General features: G+C 41.7%; 1 protein-coding gene across 4 annotated transcripts in view; it reads right to left on the bottom strand.

The window, feature by feature from the left end:
- Positions 1–19074, bottom strand: part of LOC115148538 (SH3 and PX domain-containing protein 2B) — an 88350-nt gene that overhangs the window by 52660 nt on the left and 16616 nt on the right. For all 4 annotated transcript variants that reach the window (XM_029690498.1, XM_029690501.1, XM_029690499.1 and 1 more), the window contains exon 3: positions 10019–10094. In XM_029690498.1, the coding sequence (XP_029546358.1) occupies positions 10019–10094 (76 nt within the window). The remainder of the gene's footprint in view (positions 1–10018; positions 10095–19074) is intronic.

The raw sequence follows: 19074 nt of genomic DNA, 5'->3' as shown, positions 1-19074 counted from the left end.
AAACTGATATATTTGACAAACTATTTCAAACCTTGCTTACATTTGTATACAGTCACATACTGTAGACATGTGTGGGTATACTTTGTAACAGATTTCCTAAATTAAAATCATGCTGTTATTAGTCTTATGTCCAAAAAAATAAAAATGTTTTGCTCAGCACTTGGGGGGCCAAATTCAACCCGTAGGATGCCAGTTGAGGAACCCTACTTTTAACCGTTTATTAATGTACACTGAACAAAAATATAAATGCAACAATTTCAAAGATTTTACTGATTTACAGTTCATATATGGAAATCAGTCATTTAAATAAATTCATTACGCCCTATAGATTTCTCATCACTGGTAATGCAGATAGGCATCTGGTCACAGACATGCATCTGGTCACAGATGCCTTTAGAAAACAAAAAAACAAAAAAAAGTAGGGAAGTGATTCAGAAAACCAGTCAGTGTCTGGCGTGACCACCATTTGCCTAATGTAGTGCGACACATCTCCTTCACAGAGTTCATCAGGTTTGATTGTGGAATGTTGTCCCACTCTTCAATGGCTGTGCGAAGTTGCTGGATATTGGCGGGAACTGGAACATGCTGTCATACAAGTTGATCCAGAGCATCCCAAACATGCTCAATGGGTGACCTGTCTGGTGAGCATGTAGGCCAATGAAGAACTGGGACATTTTCAGCTTCCAGGAATTGTGTACAGATCCTTGAGCCATGGGGCCGTGCATTATCATCATGATGAAACATGAGGTGATGGCGGTAGATGAATGGCACGACAATGGGCCTCAGGATCTCATCATGGTAACTCTGTGTATTCAAATTGCCATTGATAAATGCAATTCTGTTCACTGTCCGTAGCTTATACCTGCCACCATAGGGAACTCCGTTCACAACGTCAACAAACCGCTCACCCACACAATGCCTTACACGCCATCTGCCAGGTACAGTTGAAACTGGGAGTCATCTGTGATGAACACACTTCTCCAGTGTGCCAGTGGCCATCGAATGTGAGCATTTGCCCACTGAAGTTGCTTATAACGCTGGACTTTAGTCAGGTCAAGACCCTGGAGAGGACGACGAGCATGCAAATGAGCTTCCCTCGTGTGGTTTCTGATAGTTTGTGCAGAAATTCTTCAGTTGTGCAAACCCAGTTTCATCAGCTGTCCGGGCGGCTGGTCTCAAACCAACCCGCAAGTGAAGAAGCTTGATGTGGAGGTCCTGGGCTGGCGTGGTTACATGTGGTTGTGAGACCGGTTGGACATACCACTAAGTTCTCTAAAACTACGTTGGATGCGGCTTATGGTAGAGAATTTAACATTAATTATCTGGCAACAGCTCAGGCTCCGTAGACGGGCACATCGCGCACCGCTCCCGAGCATACTACTCGCCAATGTCCAGTCTCTTGACAACAAGGTAGACGAAATCCGTGCAAGGGTAGCCTTCCAGAGAGACATCAGAGACTGTAATGTTCTTTGTTTCACGGAAACATGGCTCACTCGAGACACACTATCGGAGTCGGTACAGCCAGCTGGTTTCTTCACGCATCGCGCCGACAGAAACAAGCATCTTTCTGGTAAGAAAAAGGGCAGGGGTGTATGCCTTATGATTAACGAGATGTGGTGTGATCGTAACAACATACAGGAACTCAAGTCCTTCTGTTCACCTGACTTAGAATTCCTCACAATCAAATACCGACCGCATTATCTACCTAGAGAATTCTCTTCGATTATAATCACAGCCGCATATACCCACCCCCAAGCAGACACATCGATGGCCCTGAATGAACTTCATTTGACTCTATGTAAACTGGAAACCACATATCCTGAGGCTGCATTTATTGTAGCTGCCGATTTTAACAAGGCTAATCTGAAAACAAGGCTCCCTAAATTCTATCAGCATATCGATTGCGCTACCAGGGCTGGCAAAACCCTAGATCATTGCTATTCTAACTTCTGCAACGCATATAAGGCCCTCCCCCGTTCTCCTTTCGGAAAAGCTGACCATGACTCCATTGTGTTGCTTCCAGCCTATAGACAGAATCTAAAACAGGAAGCTCCCACGCTCAGGTCTGTTCAACGATGGTCCGACCAATCGGATTCCACGCTTCAAGATTGCTTCGATCACGTGGACTGGGATATGTTCTGCATTGCGGCAAACAACAACATTGACGAATACGCTGAGTCGGTGGGCGGGTTTATTAGCAAGTGTCGTACCCACAGCGTCTATTAAAACATTCCCAAACCAGAAACCGTGGATTGATGGCAGCATTCGCGCAAAAATGAAAGCGCGAACCACTGCTTTTAATCAGGGCAAGGTGACCGGAAACATGACCGAATACAAACAGTGTAGCTATTCCCTCCGCAAGGCAATCAAACAAGCTAAGCGTCAGTATAGAGACAAAGTAGAGTCGCAATTCAACGGCTCAGACACGAGAGGTATGTGGCAGGGTCTACAGTCAATCACGGACTATAAAAGGAAAACCAGCCCCGTCGCGGACCAGGATGTCTTGCTCCCAGACAGACTAAACAACTTCTTTGCTTGCTTTGAGGACAATACAGTGCCACTGACACGGCCAGCTACCAAAACCTGCGGGCTCTCCTTCACTGCAGCCGACGTGAGCAAAACATTTAAACGTGTCAACCCTCGCAAGGCTGCAGGCCCAGACGGCATCCCCAGCCACGTCCTCAGAGCATGCGCAGACCAGCTGGCTGGTGTGTTTACGGACATATTCAATCAATCCTTATCCCAGTCTGCTGTCCCCACATGCATCAAGAGGGCCACCATTGTTCCTGTTCCCAAGAAAGCTAAGGTAACTGAGCTAAATGACTACCGCCCCGTAGCATTCACTTCGTCATCATGAAGTGCTTTGAGAGACTAGTCAAGGACCATATCACCTCCACCCTACCTGACACCCTAGACCCACTCCAATTTGCTTACCGCCCCAATAGGTCCACATACAACGCAATCGCAATCACACTGCACACTGCCGTAACCCATCTGGACAAGAGGAATACCTATGTGAGAATGCTGTTCATCGACTGCAGTTCAGTATTTAACACCATAGTACCCTCCAAACTCGTCATCAAGCTCGAGACCCTGGGTTTCGACCCCGCCCTGCGCAACTGGGTCCTGGACTTCCTGATGGGCCACCCCCAGGTGGTGAGGGTAGGTAACAACATCTCCACCCCGCTGATCCTCAACACTAGGGCCCCACAAGGGTGCGTTCTCAGCCCTCTCCTGTACCCCCTGTTCACCCACAACTGCGTGGCCATGCACGCCTCCAACTCAATCATCAACTTTGCAGATGACACTACAGTGGTAGGCTTGATTACCAACAACGACGAGACAGTCTACAGGGAGGAGGTGAGGGCCCTCGGAGTGTGGTGTCAGGAAAATAACCTCACACTCAACGTCAACAAAACAAGGAGATGATCGTGGACTTCAGGAAACAGCAGAAGGAGCACCCCCCTATCCACATCGATGGGACAGTAGTGGAGTCGGTAGGAAGTTAAGTTCCTCGGCGTACACATCACGGACAAACTGAAATGGTCCAACCACACAGACAGCGTGGTGAAAAAGGCGCAGCAGCGCCTCTTCAACCTCAGAAGGCTGAAGAAATTCAGCATGTCACCAAAAACACTCAAACTTTTACAGATGCACAATCAAGAGCATCCTGTCGGGCTGTATCACCGCCTGGTACGGCAACTGCTCCGCCCATAACCGTAAAGCTCTCCAGAGGGTAGTGAGGTCTGCACAACGCATCACCGGGGGAAAACTACCTACCCTCCAGGACACCTACACCACCCGATGTCACAGGAAGGCCAAAAAGATTATCAAGGACAACAACCACCCGAGCCACTGCCTGTTCACCCCGCTATCATCCAGAAGGCGAGGTCAGTACAGGTGCATCAAAGCAGGGACCGAGAGACTGAAAAACAGCTTCTATCTCAAGGCCATCAGACTGTTAAACAGCCATCACTCACATTGAGTGGCTGCTGCCAACATACTGACACAACTCCAGCCACTTTAATAATGGAAAAATTGATGTAATAAATGTATCACTAGCCACTTTAAACAATACCACTTCATATAATGTTTACATACCCTACATTACTCATCTCATATGTATATACTGTACTCTATACCATCTATTACATCTTGCCATCTTGATGTAATGTATCACTAGCCACTTTAAACATTTACATACCCTACATTACTCATCTCAAATGTATATACTGTACTCTATACCATCTACTGCATCTTGCCTATGCCGTTCCATACCATCACTCATTCATATATTTTTTTATGTACATATTCTTATTCATTCCTTTACACTTGTGTGTATAAGGTAATTGTTGTGAAATTGTTAGGTTAGATTACTCGTTGGATATTACGGCATTATCGGAACTAGAAGCACAAGCATTTCGCTACACTCGCATTAACATCTGCTAACCATGTGTATGTGACAAATAAAATGTGATTTGGTGGACATTCCTGCAGTCAGCGTGCCAATTACACACTCCTTCAACTTGAGACATCTGTGGCATTGTGTTGTGACACAACTGCACATTTTGTGGGCTTTTATTATCCCCAGCACAAGGTGCACCTGTGTAATTATCATGCTGTTTAATCAGCTTCTTGATATGCCACACCTGTCCCGTGGATGGATTATCTTGGTGAAGGAGAAATGCTTACACTGCAGGGAAATGGTTCATTTCCAAGGTTGACATGTTAGCTAGCACGACCAATCCAATGCGGAAACACTAGCTCAAACTTCCTCTTGTGAGTGTTGCAGCTGACTTGGCCCGCTCAAGATAACATGCTACGGATCAATGAAATCAGGCTGGTTATTTCGATTTGAAGTAGCAAGCAATCGATATCATCGTAAACTTGTTGGAAGCGAGGCAGCTTTGGTCATCTTTAGTCCTTTTTTGAGCCGCATTCCACTTCTTGCTATGCCTTTTCCATTTGCCTTCATTCACCTCAAAGATGTAATAGTATTAGATAGGCGTAGATGAAATGTCTACCAATACTTACACCAATCCACTGCTTTTAAATCGTTGAGGGGGTGATAATTCAGATTGGGCTCATGTCATCCAATAGTAGCCTAGTACATGCAGTCTTCCAGTTCCTGCTTTCTCAGTCATCAATTATCTTTGAAGATGATATATACTGACTTCTCATATAAATAGCAATGTTTGATTTAGCTAGCTAACACTCTGAATTACTGGCAATCAATTATTATTTTATGAGTGGTCCCAAAGATGGTCAACAAAGTGAGGAATCCAATTATATTTCCTCGTCATTGAGAGATCATCTTCAAATAGAATTAAGGTAAGCTAGCTAAGTACACAACTGCATTAGTTAGCCAGACTTTATAACGATCAGACTACCTGCATCTACTTTGTATTTGTTCAAGATAGGTCAATGTTAGTGTTGTGGGAGTGACAGGCTTGCAGTTTGAAGAAAAGCACCTAGCTAGCCTAAATGTTTCACTGACTAGGTTATTTCACCAGCCATGGTATTTTTCATTCCTGCTGTATCCCATACAACAAATTAGCTAACACGTTTGTGTTAATTCATTTAGAGAGATTACTTGTACACACACACACACACACACACACACACACACACACACACACACACACACACACACACACACACACACGTGAAGAGGCAGAAAGTCCCTGTGTGTGTTTAAAACATTTGGGTCTCGAGGCAGTGTGGACAAATAGGTATTGTTCCTGTGGATACACTCCAAATCCTCTCCACTTAAATTGATAGATCATATTTTAGCAGCAGCAAGGAAATGTGTAACAAAATGCTGGAAAAATGAACATGCACCTTCAAAAGATATGTGGTCAGGTCTATGCAGGGAACTTGCTGACATGGAGAGAATTACAGCAATCTTGCAACATCGGTATGAAGGTGTCTGGTCAGAGTTCCTGTCATATAGTATGGATCTTATTATGCAATTCATGGGCTTTTTGTTTGTTTGTTGTTTTTGTGTGACTTAATCCAAATTGTATACTTATTCGGACTCTTGAAATATTTGCTCTATAAATGTACCCTTAACATGTGAATGTAACAACGCTCCTTAGTAAAGACAGTAAAGAGAAGTTGTGTATATTTATGATACATGTTCTTTATGTGCTCTTTAAATAAAAATGAATGTTTTAAAAAAAAAACATTTGGGTCTCCATGACCAATTTACTTGTGTACCCAAATAAATAAGACTAAAAACTAAAACATGTTTTTTCCCTTAGGGTAAGATGGTGAAGTGTGCATACTCATGGATCTGGTGGCCAGCACCGGATCAAAGGTGGTCTTCACCATGGAGCACTCAAATAAAATCAAGACGTTATGTCACATGCTTCGTAAAACAACAGGTGTACACTAACTGCAAGCTGTGTGTCACAGACACTCCCTCTCAAAAAAAGATGTTCAATTTGTGAAATGGTTGTTTTCACATGTTGATCTTAAATTCCACATGTCAAACAATATTTTCACATGTATTTAATGTAGATTTCACACCTTTTCACATGTGAGGAGAATAACACGTTTTCACCTCACATGAATTGCAGCTTCACAAAATGTATATCATGGATGGTCAGTTCTTGCAGCCATAGTGTAGTCTATGGATTTGAGTGGTTGCCTTTCTCCAGCCCCATCCCTCAGCTTTTTACCAGAACTGTGCCGGTAAACCAGAAGTGCTATAATATAATGTTTTCAGCATCAATTTAAAAATCATTTGCTTTCGCATTTAAAATTATTTCCTTGCAACATTGTTTTGCTGTCAATACTTTTGGGATTATGTTTGGATTTCAATATTTCATTTGCAATACTAAATAATTGTTCTCAACTTTAGAAGTTTCTCTAGATATTAAAATGTTTAAATTAAGGATTGCCGCTACCCCTTTTTAATAGAGTATTGTTATTTATAGGTTGCAATCCTCTAGTGAGTTACTTGTGCGCCATTTTAATATCTAGCGACACTTCTAAAGTTGAGAACAATTATTTATATTGCAAACAAAATATTGAAAAACATAAACCCAAAAGTATTGACAGCAAATCAATGTTGCAAGGAAATAATTTTAAATGCAAAAGCAAATGAATTCTAAATGGATGCTGAAAAATTATATTTAAAGATAAAACACAATTAAATTACTCCTCCCTCTTTACAGCTATTTTTCCAATATATTTTTATGTTGCCCTGGCCTTTTGCGTTTGCTGCCTTTTTGGCACATTCATTCCAGTAATGAAGTTGTGGCACATTCATTCCAGCAACATAGCACCCTGCAAACCAGTTCTGGTTTGCCTCTGCAGCTAAACAGGGTCGGTCCCTGGATGGGAGAACAGATGTAGCTGGAAGTGGTGAAAATAATCATGTGAAAATAAATGAGTTTTATTATGTATTTTTTTTATTCGAGGGGTTAAAATCTGAGAAATGAACGTGAAACGCCACGTGTCCGACAACATGTCACGTGTCCGATAAAATGTTCACGTGAATTTTTCATGATTTTTTTTTAAGTTTATTTTTTTTGTAAGGGCTGACAAACACAGCGAGAAATACAGTGGACTTTAATGATCACAATCAATTAGCTAAAATTATGGAATTGTCAGTAAACTTTTAGGAATGATGACCTAGGTAGTTTGTGTGTGTTTAAAGATCTATTTGTGTTTGTCAGAATAAAATAAATTTACCTCAAAATGAAGTAAATCCTTCCTGCCCACTGCCATCTAGGCCTTCAACAAGATCAGGTCACAGTTAACACATGACACTACTACCCAGTAAATTGATTTGCTCTTTTACACACTGGCACAGTACTATTTTACTTACCCCTCTACATAGCTACAGTGCATTAGGAAAGTATTCAGACCCCTTGACTTTTTCCACATTTTGTCACATTACAGCCTTATTCTAAAATGGATTAAAAAAAAAAATCCTCAATCTTCACACAATACCCCATAATCACAAAGCGAAAACAGGTTTTTAGAAATGTTTGCTAATGTATTACAAAAAAAACACCTTATTTGCATAAGTATTCAGACCCTTTGCTATGAGACTCGAAAATAAGCTCTGGCGCATCCTGTTTCCATTGATCATCCATGAGATGTTTCTACAACTTGATTGGAGTCTAACCGTGGTAAATTCAATTGATTTGGAAAGGCACACACCTGTCCATATAAGGTCCCACAGTTGACAGTACATGTCAGAGCAAAAACCAAGCCATGAGGTCGAAGGAATTGTCCGTAGGGCTCTGGGACAGGATTGTGTCGAAGCACAGATCTGGGGAAGGGTACCAAAACCCGTTTTTCTCCCCAATTTCATGGTATCCAATTGGTAGTTACAGTCTTGTCTCATCGCTGCAACTCCCGTACCAACTCGGGAGAGGCAAAGGTCGAGAGCCATGCTTGTGGCACAGCTAGCAACTGCGATGCAGTGCCTTAGTGTACTTTGGCTAGTGTATCAACACACCCAGTCACTACAAAGATACAGGCGTCCTTCCTAACTCAGTTGCCTTAGAGGAAGGAAATCGCTTGGAGGCCAATGGTGACTTTAAAACAGTTTAGTTTAATGTCTGTGTCGTTCCCTCTTACGGTGTTATCCTCTCTCGTTCTGTCTCTCTCCTTTCAGAGTTCATTAAACAAACACAGCTGAGCACCTGAAGTCCCTGGCCCTGTGTGCGATCCCTCAATGCGTTCCAGACCGGCAGCTCACCTAGTACCTTGCTACCCTCCACACACACCCCCTTACCAAAGCCAGCAGGGGAGGGGCCAGTAGTAGGGCTTTCGAGGCGAGGCCTTCACACCTAAACCTCACATGGATTACTCGCATGAGACACTAAAGGCTTTGTTTCAAGATTTGCTAATAAGTGCGCCAAGTGTTAATTCAATCTGTCACCTCGTGCTTAAAGTGTTTGATGGACAGTATTGGAGGAACTAAAATGAGTAGCAATTTACTTTGCTAATCAGTTTATAGACAAAAATAAAACTGTGCTCTGGTAAAGGAAATAGTGTGCTCATGAGGGGTGTGGATTCCATTGGTGTATTGCACAGAGTGCAATGTTGCAGCTCGTACTTTCTTAATTCTCTTAACTCTGCTGCTTTGTTGATTTGGATGCTTAGGCATAATGGCACCTGTTAGAAAGTGAACTCTGTGCTTCCTTACAAGTCCCATTTCACAGTATACATGGTGATATAATTGCTTGGGCACATCACCAAATCAATACATTTTGGTTGAGTGTGTTACCTGTTTGATCTAGTCTACATTTCTAAACCTTAAATCTAAATTATAGAAGACATAAGTAAATCAGAACGTATATTAGTTATGTTGCTAGTCTAAAGCAGTACTTACAAACGTTTGTGTGAGATCTGTCTTGTAGCATGCGGATGGGTATGGCACCAAATGTGCAGGTGACCATGGTCTGCTTATTAAGAAGACACTCCATTACTAATTGGGGGGGGTTTCCGCTCTAGTCGAGCTCTTTAAAAGTATTCTATATATTTCTGTATCGTACAGGCTATAGTATCTAAGCTGTAGAGTTGTTACTTTTCTAAGTGTTTACTGGCTTAGGTTGACAAAATGCATTCGATTACAAGTGTTTCTTGTCACCTGGTCTCTGTCAGGTTCTAAATGCTCAGGTGTAGAGCTTTATGGGGGAGGAAGATGGCAGCCAGTCTCTGCTTGGGTTAGTTAGGGTTTTTCTGAGCTCTAGGGGCCAGTCAGACTGATCTTCAGTCGTTTAAATTCATTTGACTTGCTTTATTTGATCAATTTATTTACTTTGAGCCTGGCATATTGTTGGATGATTTGTATATTTTATAAATACCTGCACCTGCTCCAAGAGCCTTAAAATAAAAACCTTGTACTGGATCTTCTGCTTCCTGCCTTTCCTTGCTCACCAACATTAGCCAGCTCCAACCATCCAGGGTAAGTAAGGGGCCTACCATCCATCCATCCTTACAGCATCAAATGAGCTGGGAGTGTCAGCCAGTAGCAGTGTGTTTTAACTCTTACCTGGTAGAAAAGGGATGATTCTGCGCTTGGGGTCTTTCTGTCCTCCTTCCACAGGGAACTTATCCAGAAGCTCCATCTGAAAGCAGTGTGTCAACAACGCAGGGAGTTAAACACATGCTACCATACAAAACAACATCACTGCAGGGGGAGGGTTGTACATTTTGTATAATTCAGCAATTCCTAAAAGGACTGGCTTTGCCAATTATTAGAAATACACTCAGCAGATGGTATTTCTCGATGGGGTAGCTAGGCTACATATGCTACGTGTCCTGGAGTCAAAGAGAACAACAGTGCTCCTAGATTAAAGAGGAATGTTCATTTCCTATTACATTAAATTTACGAGCCTAGAGTGGATTGTCAGTGTCAGAACTGGGGGGGGGGGGGGGGAAATTTCTTCACTTTGTTTTGGAGAATAGATGAGGGGGGGAGATTTCTTCACTTTGTTTTGAAGAATAGATGAGGGGGGAGATTTCTTCACTTTGTTTTGAAGAATAGATGAGGGGGGAGATTTCTTCACTTTGTTTTGGAGAATAGATGGAGTGATTTCTTCACTTTGTTTTGAAGAATAGACGGGGGGGTTCTTCACTTTGTTTTGGAGAATATATGGAGGGATTTCTTCACTTTGTTTTGGAGAATAGATGGAGTGATTTCTTCACTTTGTTTTGAAGAATAGACGGGGGGGTTCTTCACTTTGTTTTGGAAAATATATGGAGGGATTTCTTCACTTTGTTTTGGAGAATAGATGGACGGATTTCTTCACTTTGTTTTGGAGAATAGACAGACTTCACAAATACAATATTTCTGTTTTACATCTTCTACACACAGACAGACCAGAGTTAGAATCAACTAGGTTTATGTGGGCAGCAAGCAGGTATCTGAATGGCTAGTGGGACTGGTGATGTCGACACTGTCTGTTTGGAGCATCCAACTTCCTGCACTGGTGGAAAATTACTACTGGACCATCACATCACAAGGCCCATGCAATAGGAAACACTGGTGGCGTCTTCTCCAAAGTACAGTTCGGATTTATAGATGGGCTTGTTTAGAAGGGCCTGTATTTGACTCCTCGCAGAGAGAAGGGGCCTTTTCTCTCAAACCTGTCATACTAGTGGTCTTACAACAAATTAAAAGCCAGTAAAGTTGGGGCCTCCTGAGTGGTGCAGTGGTCTAAGTGGACTTTCGCCTAGCTGTGCCACTAGAGATCTGGTTCGAGTCCAGACTCTGTCGCAGCAGGCCGCGACCGGGAGACCCATGGGGCGACGCACAATTGGCCCAGCATCATCCGGGTTAGGGGAGGGTTTGGCCGGCAGGGATGTTCTTGTCCCACTAACAACTCCTGTGGCAGGCTGGGCGCAATGCACGCTGACACTGTCGTCAGGTGTACGGTGTTTCCTCTGACACATTGGTGCGGCTGGCATCTGGGTTAAGCAGGCATTGTGTAAAGAAGCAGTGTGGCTTGGCTGAGTTGTGTTTCGGAGGACGCACGGCTCTCAACCTTCACCTATCTCGAGTCCGTACGGGAGTTGCAGCGATGGGACAAGACTAACAACCAATTGGATACCATGAAATTGGGGAGAAAAAAAGATATAAAATAATAAGAAATGCCAGTAAAGTTAGCTGTAAAGCTTTCTCGGTATCCCTTGTAATCCCTTGCAAGACTCGTGATATAATGTTGCTATGACAGTCAGCACTATGGTTTTGGTCCAGTAACAGCAGAGTTCTTGACCCCGTGTCCTGTCCTATGGGAATACACAGTCTACACGCAGCTGTATAAATTAACTCAATGCAAAGCGATAGTCACACTGCAAATGGCTGTCAGTGAAAGAAACCATAAGTCTGTTGGTGGGTGAAGCCAAAGCGAACAGAGAAGAGTGAGCAGTCAAGAGGTTTGAGGTGAGAGAAAGGTTATGGTTGTGCTCCAATGCTGTGGATCCAAAGGGATGTTTGGCAAAGACATATGATGGATATCAAGGAGGTAAAGAACACTTCATTCGCAGAGTAAAAAGCACCTTCTATACCTTGTTAATTATTGTCACTGATCTTATCTTAAAGTACTGTAATGTTATATCCACACCTCTCTTGTGCCCATCTTCCTCTCATTATTGCAACCAAGGTTAAAACCTGTTGGGGCCAGGGGGCAGGATCTTATCCCGGTATTGGGATTCATTGTCATGTGACCATGACGGGGAATTCAAAACTGCAAGAGTCTAATCATTTCAAATACTCAAATAATCAACTATTTTCCTCCATTTGAAAGATACACATCTCCTAAATCTAACCACGTTGTCCGATTTTCAAAGAGGCTTTACGGAGAATGCATAAAGTTAGGTTATGTTAGGAGAGTACATTGACAATAGCTGTGTGTAATGTTTAGCCAATTCAAAGAAGGGCATCAACACAGACAGAAAACCAGCTAGAATTATGCACTTACCTTTGACAATCTGCATCAGATGACACTCATAGGACATTATGTTATACAATACATGCATTTTTAGTTCCATCAAGTTCATATTTATATCCAAAAACAGCATTTACAGTCGCGGTGAAATTCAGATTTTTTTTCGGCTCGAATGCTCCCAGTGAATCCAGCGTTACAAATCACGGAATTACTATTCGAAAACATTGGTAAATTATAATATTGTCATTCAAAGAATAATATATTATCATCTCGTAATTGCTACCGAATGGCCAGATCTCAAAATAACTTTACTGGGAAATCACATTTTGCAATAAACGGGGTACTATGCTAAGAACAATAGGCTAGGCTATACAGGTTAGCAGCATCTAATATCATAATAACATTGTAAATATCCCCTTACCTTTGATTATCTCCATCAGAAGGCACTGCCAGGAATCCCAGGTCCAGAACAAATGTGGTTTCTTTTGACAAAGTTCATAATTTATGTCCAAATAACACCAAGTAGTTAGCGTTCAGTAGGCTCCCACAAAACGTGGTGGGTAGGGTGTAAAATGACGCCGAAAAGCTAAAAAAAACCTAGTAAATAATCTATTTACGTTCGTTCAAACATGTCAAACGTTGTTTAGCATCAATCTTTTGGTCCATTTTTAACGTGAAACATCAGTAAACATCAGTAATATTTTCACACAACCTATCCTGTGTCTAGAAAAACGATTATGACAACCACACTCTTCTCAGATTTATGTGCAGGCGTGAAAAAATGAAGTGACGACATGTCAACTTCCCTGCATTCTAATTTGCTCTGTGTTAATCATAGACGCTTCAAACAACTTTATAAAGATCGTTGACATCTAGTGGAAGCCGTAGGAGTTGCGAAATGAATCCTTTCTCACTGTGGTATCTATAAAACAATGACACTAAATAGTACAGTCACAAAATTCACATTTCTTTAATCTATTTTTCACAGGTTTTTGCCTGCAATATGAGTTTTGTTATACTTACAGACACCATTCAAACTGTTTTAGAAAATTCAGAGTGTTTTCTATCCGAATGTGTTAATAATATGCATATCCTAGCTTCTGAGTTGGTGTAGGAGGCAGTTAAAAATGGGCACATATTTTTTTCAAAATTTCTCAATACTGCCCCCTAGCCCCAACAGGTTTTAATCAACAGCCTGCTGACCAAACTAATTACATTAATGACTATCCACTTTACCATCATATTAAACCCTACCTGCTTGGAAGTCATATACTCCTATTTTACTGTCAACCTTGTTACTTCCTGCACCTCCCGGTTCAATATCCATAATTCTCCTGTCTGCTTTCCTATAATCTGCAACCCTTTATCTCTCCAGAAACTAATGCTCCACCTAATATTCCAAGGACTATTCAATCACACCATGTGCTATATATTTCCCAATAAACAAGATTTAAACATGTTTATTAAGTTAATCATCTATTAAAGCTCTTCAAATAAAAATCCCTATGTAATGTACATCTTAATTTAGTTTTAACTAAATCATTCAGCTCCATATCCCAATAGATAGACCCAATAATACCCACCCCATGAAATGAAAATGTACAGAGCTGTTTCTACTAATGAGACCCAACAAAAGCTACAGTATGAGAAAAACTGACTGGTGCAGAAACAGGAGAAAAAGACAAGATCAGCAAGAAGCCAAGAATACCAGTCCTGTAAATGGCAATTAAGGAAGCGCTTGGTAAATCCTACTTCCAACCACAGCACACCTTCCTCTGTGGAACAAAGAGAAAACAGAGGAAAAATACTTCTGAGTGACTACACATGACGACTATCTGTCTGGCGAAAGAGGCAGATGCCTCATTTCACAGATCCTCCTTAGAGAGAGAGGGAGAGAGAAAATAATACCCCACACGCTGTAATTGTTCCCATGCGTCTAGCGGGGAGCCACACCCTGACTGACTGTCTCTCTTTACCATCACTCCAACACCCTGTCTGTGGCCTGTAATCAGAGCTGCTGTCTCAGATGAGAAAAAACATCTGACTGAAGGGAATACAGTGCATTCGGAAAGTCAGACCCCTTGACCTTTTCCACATTGTTACATTACAGCCTTATTCTAAAATGGATTCAATTCCCCCCCCCGTTCCACACACAACACCTCATAATGACAAAGCAAAAACAGGTTTGAAATATCACATTCACATAAGTATTCAGACCCTTTACTCAGCACTTTGTTGAAGCAACTTTGGCAGTGATTACAGTCTTCTTGGGTATGACACTACAAGCTTGGCACACCTGTATTTGGGGAGTTTCTCCCATTCTTCTCTGCAGATCCTCTCAAGCTGTCAGGTTGGATGGGGAGCGTCGCTGCACAGCTATTTTCAGGTCTCTCCAGAGATGTTTGATCAGGTTCAAGTCCGGGCTCTGGCTGAGCCACTCAAGGACATTGAGACTTTTCCTGAAGCCACTCCTGCATTGTCTTGGCTGTGTGCTTAGGGTCGTTGTTCTGTTGGAAGGTGAACCGTCGCTCCAGTCTGAGGTCTTGAATAGGTTTTCATCAAAGATATCGCTCTACTTTGGTACCCTTCCCCAGATCTGTGCCTCGACACAATCCTGTCTCGGAGCTCTACGGACAATTCCTTTGACCTCATGGCTTGGTTTTTGCTCTGATATGCACTGTCAACTGTGGGACCTTATATAGATAGGTGTGTGCCTTTCCAAATCATGTCCAATAAATTGAATTTACCACAGGTGGACTCCAATCAAGTTGTAGAAACATCTCAAGATGGTCAGTGGAAACAGGATGCACCGAATCTCATAGAAAAGGGTGTGAATACTTATGTAAATAAGGTATTTCATTTTTATTTATTTTTTATAAATGTGCAGAAATCGTAAACTTGTTTTCTCTTTGTCATTATGGGGTATTATGTGTCGATTGGTGATATATGTATATATATATTTTTAATCCATTTTAGAATAAAACTAACGTAACAAAATGTGGAAAAAAGGGGTCTGTATATTGTAGTTTCTGCTGCTGCAGACAGCCAGTTACATCATTTACATGTCACTCACATGAATGACTTGAGGATAGGTTTAAGGGTTCAAGCAACACAATGGTAAAGACTGACTTCATTTGACAAGGGGAGTTTTCTTGGCATTGGTACTGTTCATTTCAGTCAAAACAAAACAGTACTACATACTTTACGGAATACGGTGCAGATTGATGAATTGAGAAAAACTAAGTTAGATATTTTTTTACTCTGAATGAATGTATAAATGCCTACATTACCATGTGTAATGATAACAACACGAGAACTAACTTTGAGGGCAAACTAACTAATTCTGATGAAAAAGAGGGCAGTTAATGACTGTTAAGGAGTAAACAAGGATACCACAGCGAATGTGGCCCCAGGTGTGATGTATGCTGGGAGGTATGACATCACAGCCAGGGGAGTATAACAGGCATTCCTTTGTGGGTTATATTACTATACCTAACAGAATACAGGCCTAACTGTCCAACTTCAAATACATGTACTAATTGGACAGAAAATTCTTGTTTGGTCAGAGAGTAAGTTCATTTGCGGCGGCCGGCTATCATTTGTCTGGTTCATTATCCTCCTCTGTGACATCACTCAGTCTCATCATAGCCTTCTGCTCTTCATCTGAGAGTGGGACATGAATGAGTGTGTTCAAGGCCTCCTCTGACAACCACATCTCTTTCTAGAATTTTAAACCGGCTCAACAGTAGACTACAATCTCCCTCTCACTCACTCTACCCCTCCCCACACACCACCCCTCCATCACTCATATCTTCATGCTAAAACTCTCTGAGGTGGACTATATCTCTCATTGAGACGGCTACTTTAGTGTGACACATACCAATGCTGAGCAGGGAGGGAGGACACAAGAGAACCAGAAGATGTCAGAGAAGCATAGCAGAGAAGTTGATGTCATCAGCCTTTAGCTGATCAGAGAAGACTGGCGCCACAAGGCTTTCTTCAATCAAGATCATAAAGGGATGCTTCCATCTCCACAACCAATGTTGTTCTTCCGATGGGAATATGTAAAAAAAAACTAAGTTGTCTATGACAACCACAGGAAACACCAAACTCACTATCTCATTATCAAACTTTTTTGTGCCTTGCAAGGATTCAGGAAAAACATTTTGTTTAAAAGGAGTGAATCATACTGAAAAGACCGACATCATGTGTTTTCAATAAGGGTTGTTGAAAACACTCCCCCCTAGCTGTTGAGAAACGTCAACAGACAAGGGGGCAAGGAGACTTGGTTTAGACATGCATTTCCTGCCGCTACATCGGTCAGCCCTGTAAGCAATGTGCTGGCTCACCACATGGTTTCCAAACTGCAGATTTTTTTTAAAGGGAGAAAATAAAATTCAAAAGGGAAAGAACTGAGCAGCAAACTACTCTCACATTTCAAGTCTGGCATAGTGACGGCTGGACGAACACTAGAAACCACTTCCAACAGTCATAAACAAAGGCAGGAGACACCAGTAAGCTAGCTTGGGGGAAAAAGTGGAGCAAAGCAAAGATACCACTCCCATCTCATTTGTCCTGCTGAAGTAAAAATTCCTCAAGGTTTAGTCTGTCTATGGATGATAGATCAGTTTCACTGAAACAGACAAAAGACCACAATTTATAATATTTATAAATAATAATTGTCATCAAACATGAATACATGCATACAAAATGAAGTAATGGACCACAATTTCTACGTCAAGGAGAATAGAATACCTTATTGCAGGATTGCCTAACTGGCGGCCCGCGGGCAGAGGTGGGTTGTAACACATTCCATGTACTTAAGTCCACTGATGAATTAGTACTTTTCTAGTTACTCTCTGTGGGCTGTACTTGCATTCTTACTCAAGCAATTTCTAAAGGAAATAACGTACTTTTTACTCTGTTACACTTTACCAAATCACTTCAGTTATTCAGCTAGATTGATATTATATTGTCGCTGTCAGATGAAAACCTCAACTCCAAATGTTGTGTATTTTTTTATATACATGAATCGATACTATCAAATCAAATATTATTGGTCACATACACATGGTTATCAGATGTTGAGAGTGTAGTGAGTTGTGTGTGCTTCTAGTTCTGACAGTGCAGCAATATCTAACATGTAATCTAACAGTTCCATAACAACTACCTAATGCAAACAAATCTAAGTAAAGAAATGGAATAAGAATATATACACAGAAATATATGGATGAGCAATGACAGAGCGGCATAGGCAAGATGCAATAGATGGTATAAAATACAGTACAGTTGAAGTCAGAAGTTTACATACACCTTAGCCAAATACGCTGAAACTCAGTTTTTCACAATTCCTGACATTTAATCCTAGTAGAAATTCCCTGTCATAGGTCAGTTAGGATCACCACTTTATTTTAAGAATGTGAAATGTCATAATAATAGTAGAGAGAATGATTTAGTTCAGCTTTTATGTCTTTCATCACATTCCTAGTGGGTCAGAAGTTTACATACACTCAATTGGTATTTGGTAGCATTGCCATTCAATTGTTTAACTTGGGTCAAACGTTTTGGGTAGCCTTCCACAAGCTTCCCACAATAAGTTGGGTGAATTTTGGCCCATTCCTCCTGACAAGAGCTGGTGTAACTGAGTCAGGTTTGTAGGCCTCCTTGCTCGCACACACTTTTTCAGTTCTGCCCACACATTTTCTATGGGATTGAGGTCAGGGCTTTGTGATGACAACAAAGTCAAGGTATTGGAGTGGCCCTTAAGCCCTTTTGCCACAACCTTGGAAGTATGCTTGGGGTCAATGTCCATTTGGAAGACCCATTTGCGACCAAGCTTTAACTTCCTGACTGATGTCTTGAGATGTTGCTTCAATATATCCACATCATTTTCCTACCTCATGATGCCATCTATTTTGTGAAGTGCACCAGTTCCTCCTGCAGCAAAGCACCCACACAACATGATGCTGCCACCCCCGTGCTTTACGGTTGGGATGATGTTCTTCGGCTTGCAAGCCTCCCCCTTTTTCCTCCAAACATAACGATGGTCATTATGGCCAAAAAGTTATATTTTTGTTTCATCAGACCAGAGGATATTTCTCCAAAAAGTAGGATCTTTGTTCCCATGTGCAGTTGCAAACCGTAGTCTGGCTTTTTTATGGCAGTTTTGGAGCAGTGGCTTCTTCCTTGCTGAACGGCCTTTCAGGTTATGTCGATATAGGACTCGTTTTACTGTGGATATAGATACTTTTGTACCTGTTTCCTCCAGCATCTTCACAAGGTCCTTTTGCTGTTGTTCTGGGATTGATTTGCACTTTTCGCACCAAAGTAAGTTCACCTCTCGGTGTATGTAAACTTCCGACTTCAACTGCATATACATATGAGATGAGTAATGCAAGATATGTAGACATTATTAAAAGTGGCATTATTAAAATGACTAGTGATCCATTTATGAAAGCGGCCAATGATTTCAAGCCTGTATGTAGGCAGCAGCCTCTCTGTGTTAGTGATGGCTGTTTAACAGTCTGATGGCCTTGAGATAGAAGCTGTTTTTCAGTCTCTCGGTCCCAGCTTTTGACGCACCTGTACTGACCTCGCCTTCTGGATGGTAGCGGGGTGAACAATTAGTGGCTCGGGTGGTTGTTGTCCTTTATGCTCT

This window comes from Salmo trutta, chromosome 15 (assembly GCF_901001165.1).
Source record: "Salmo trutta chromosome 15, fSalTru1.1, whole genome shotgun sequence".
Lineage (NCBI taxonomy): Eukaryota > Metazoa > Chordata > Actinopteri > Salmoniformes > Salmonidae > Salmo > Salmo trutta.
Note: the sequence above shows the minus strand (reverse complement) of the source record. Positions and strands in the feature narration are given on the sequence as shown.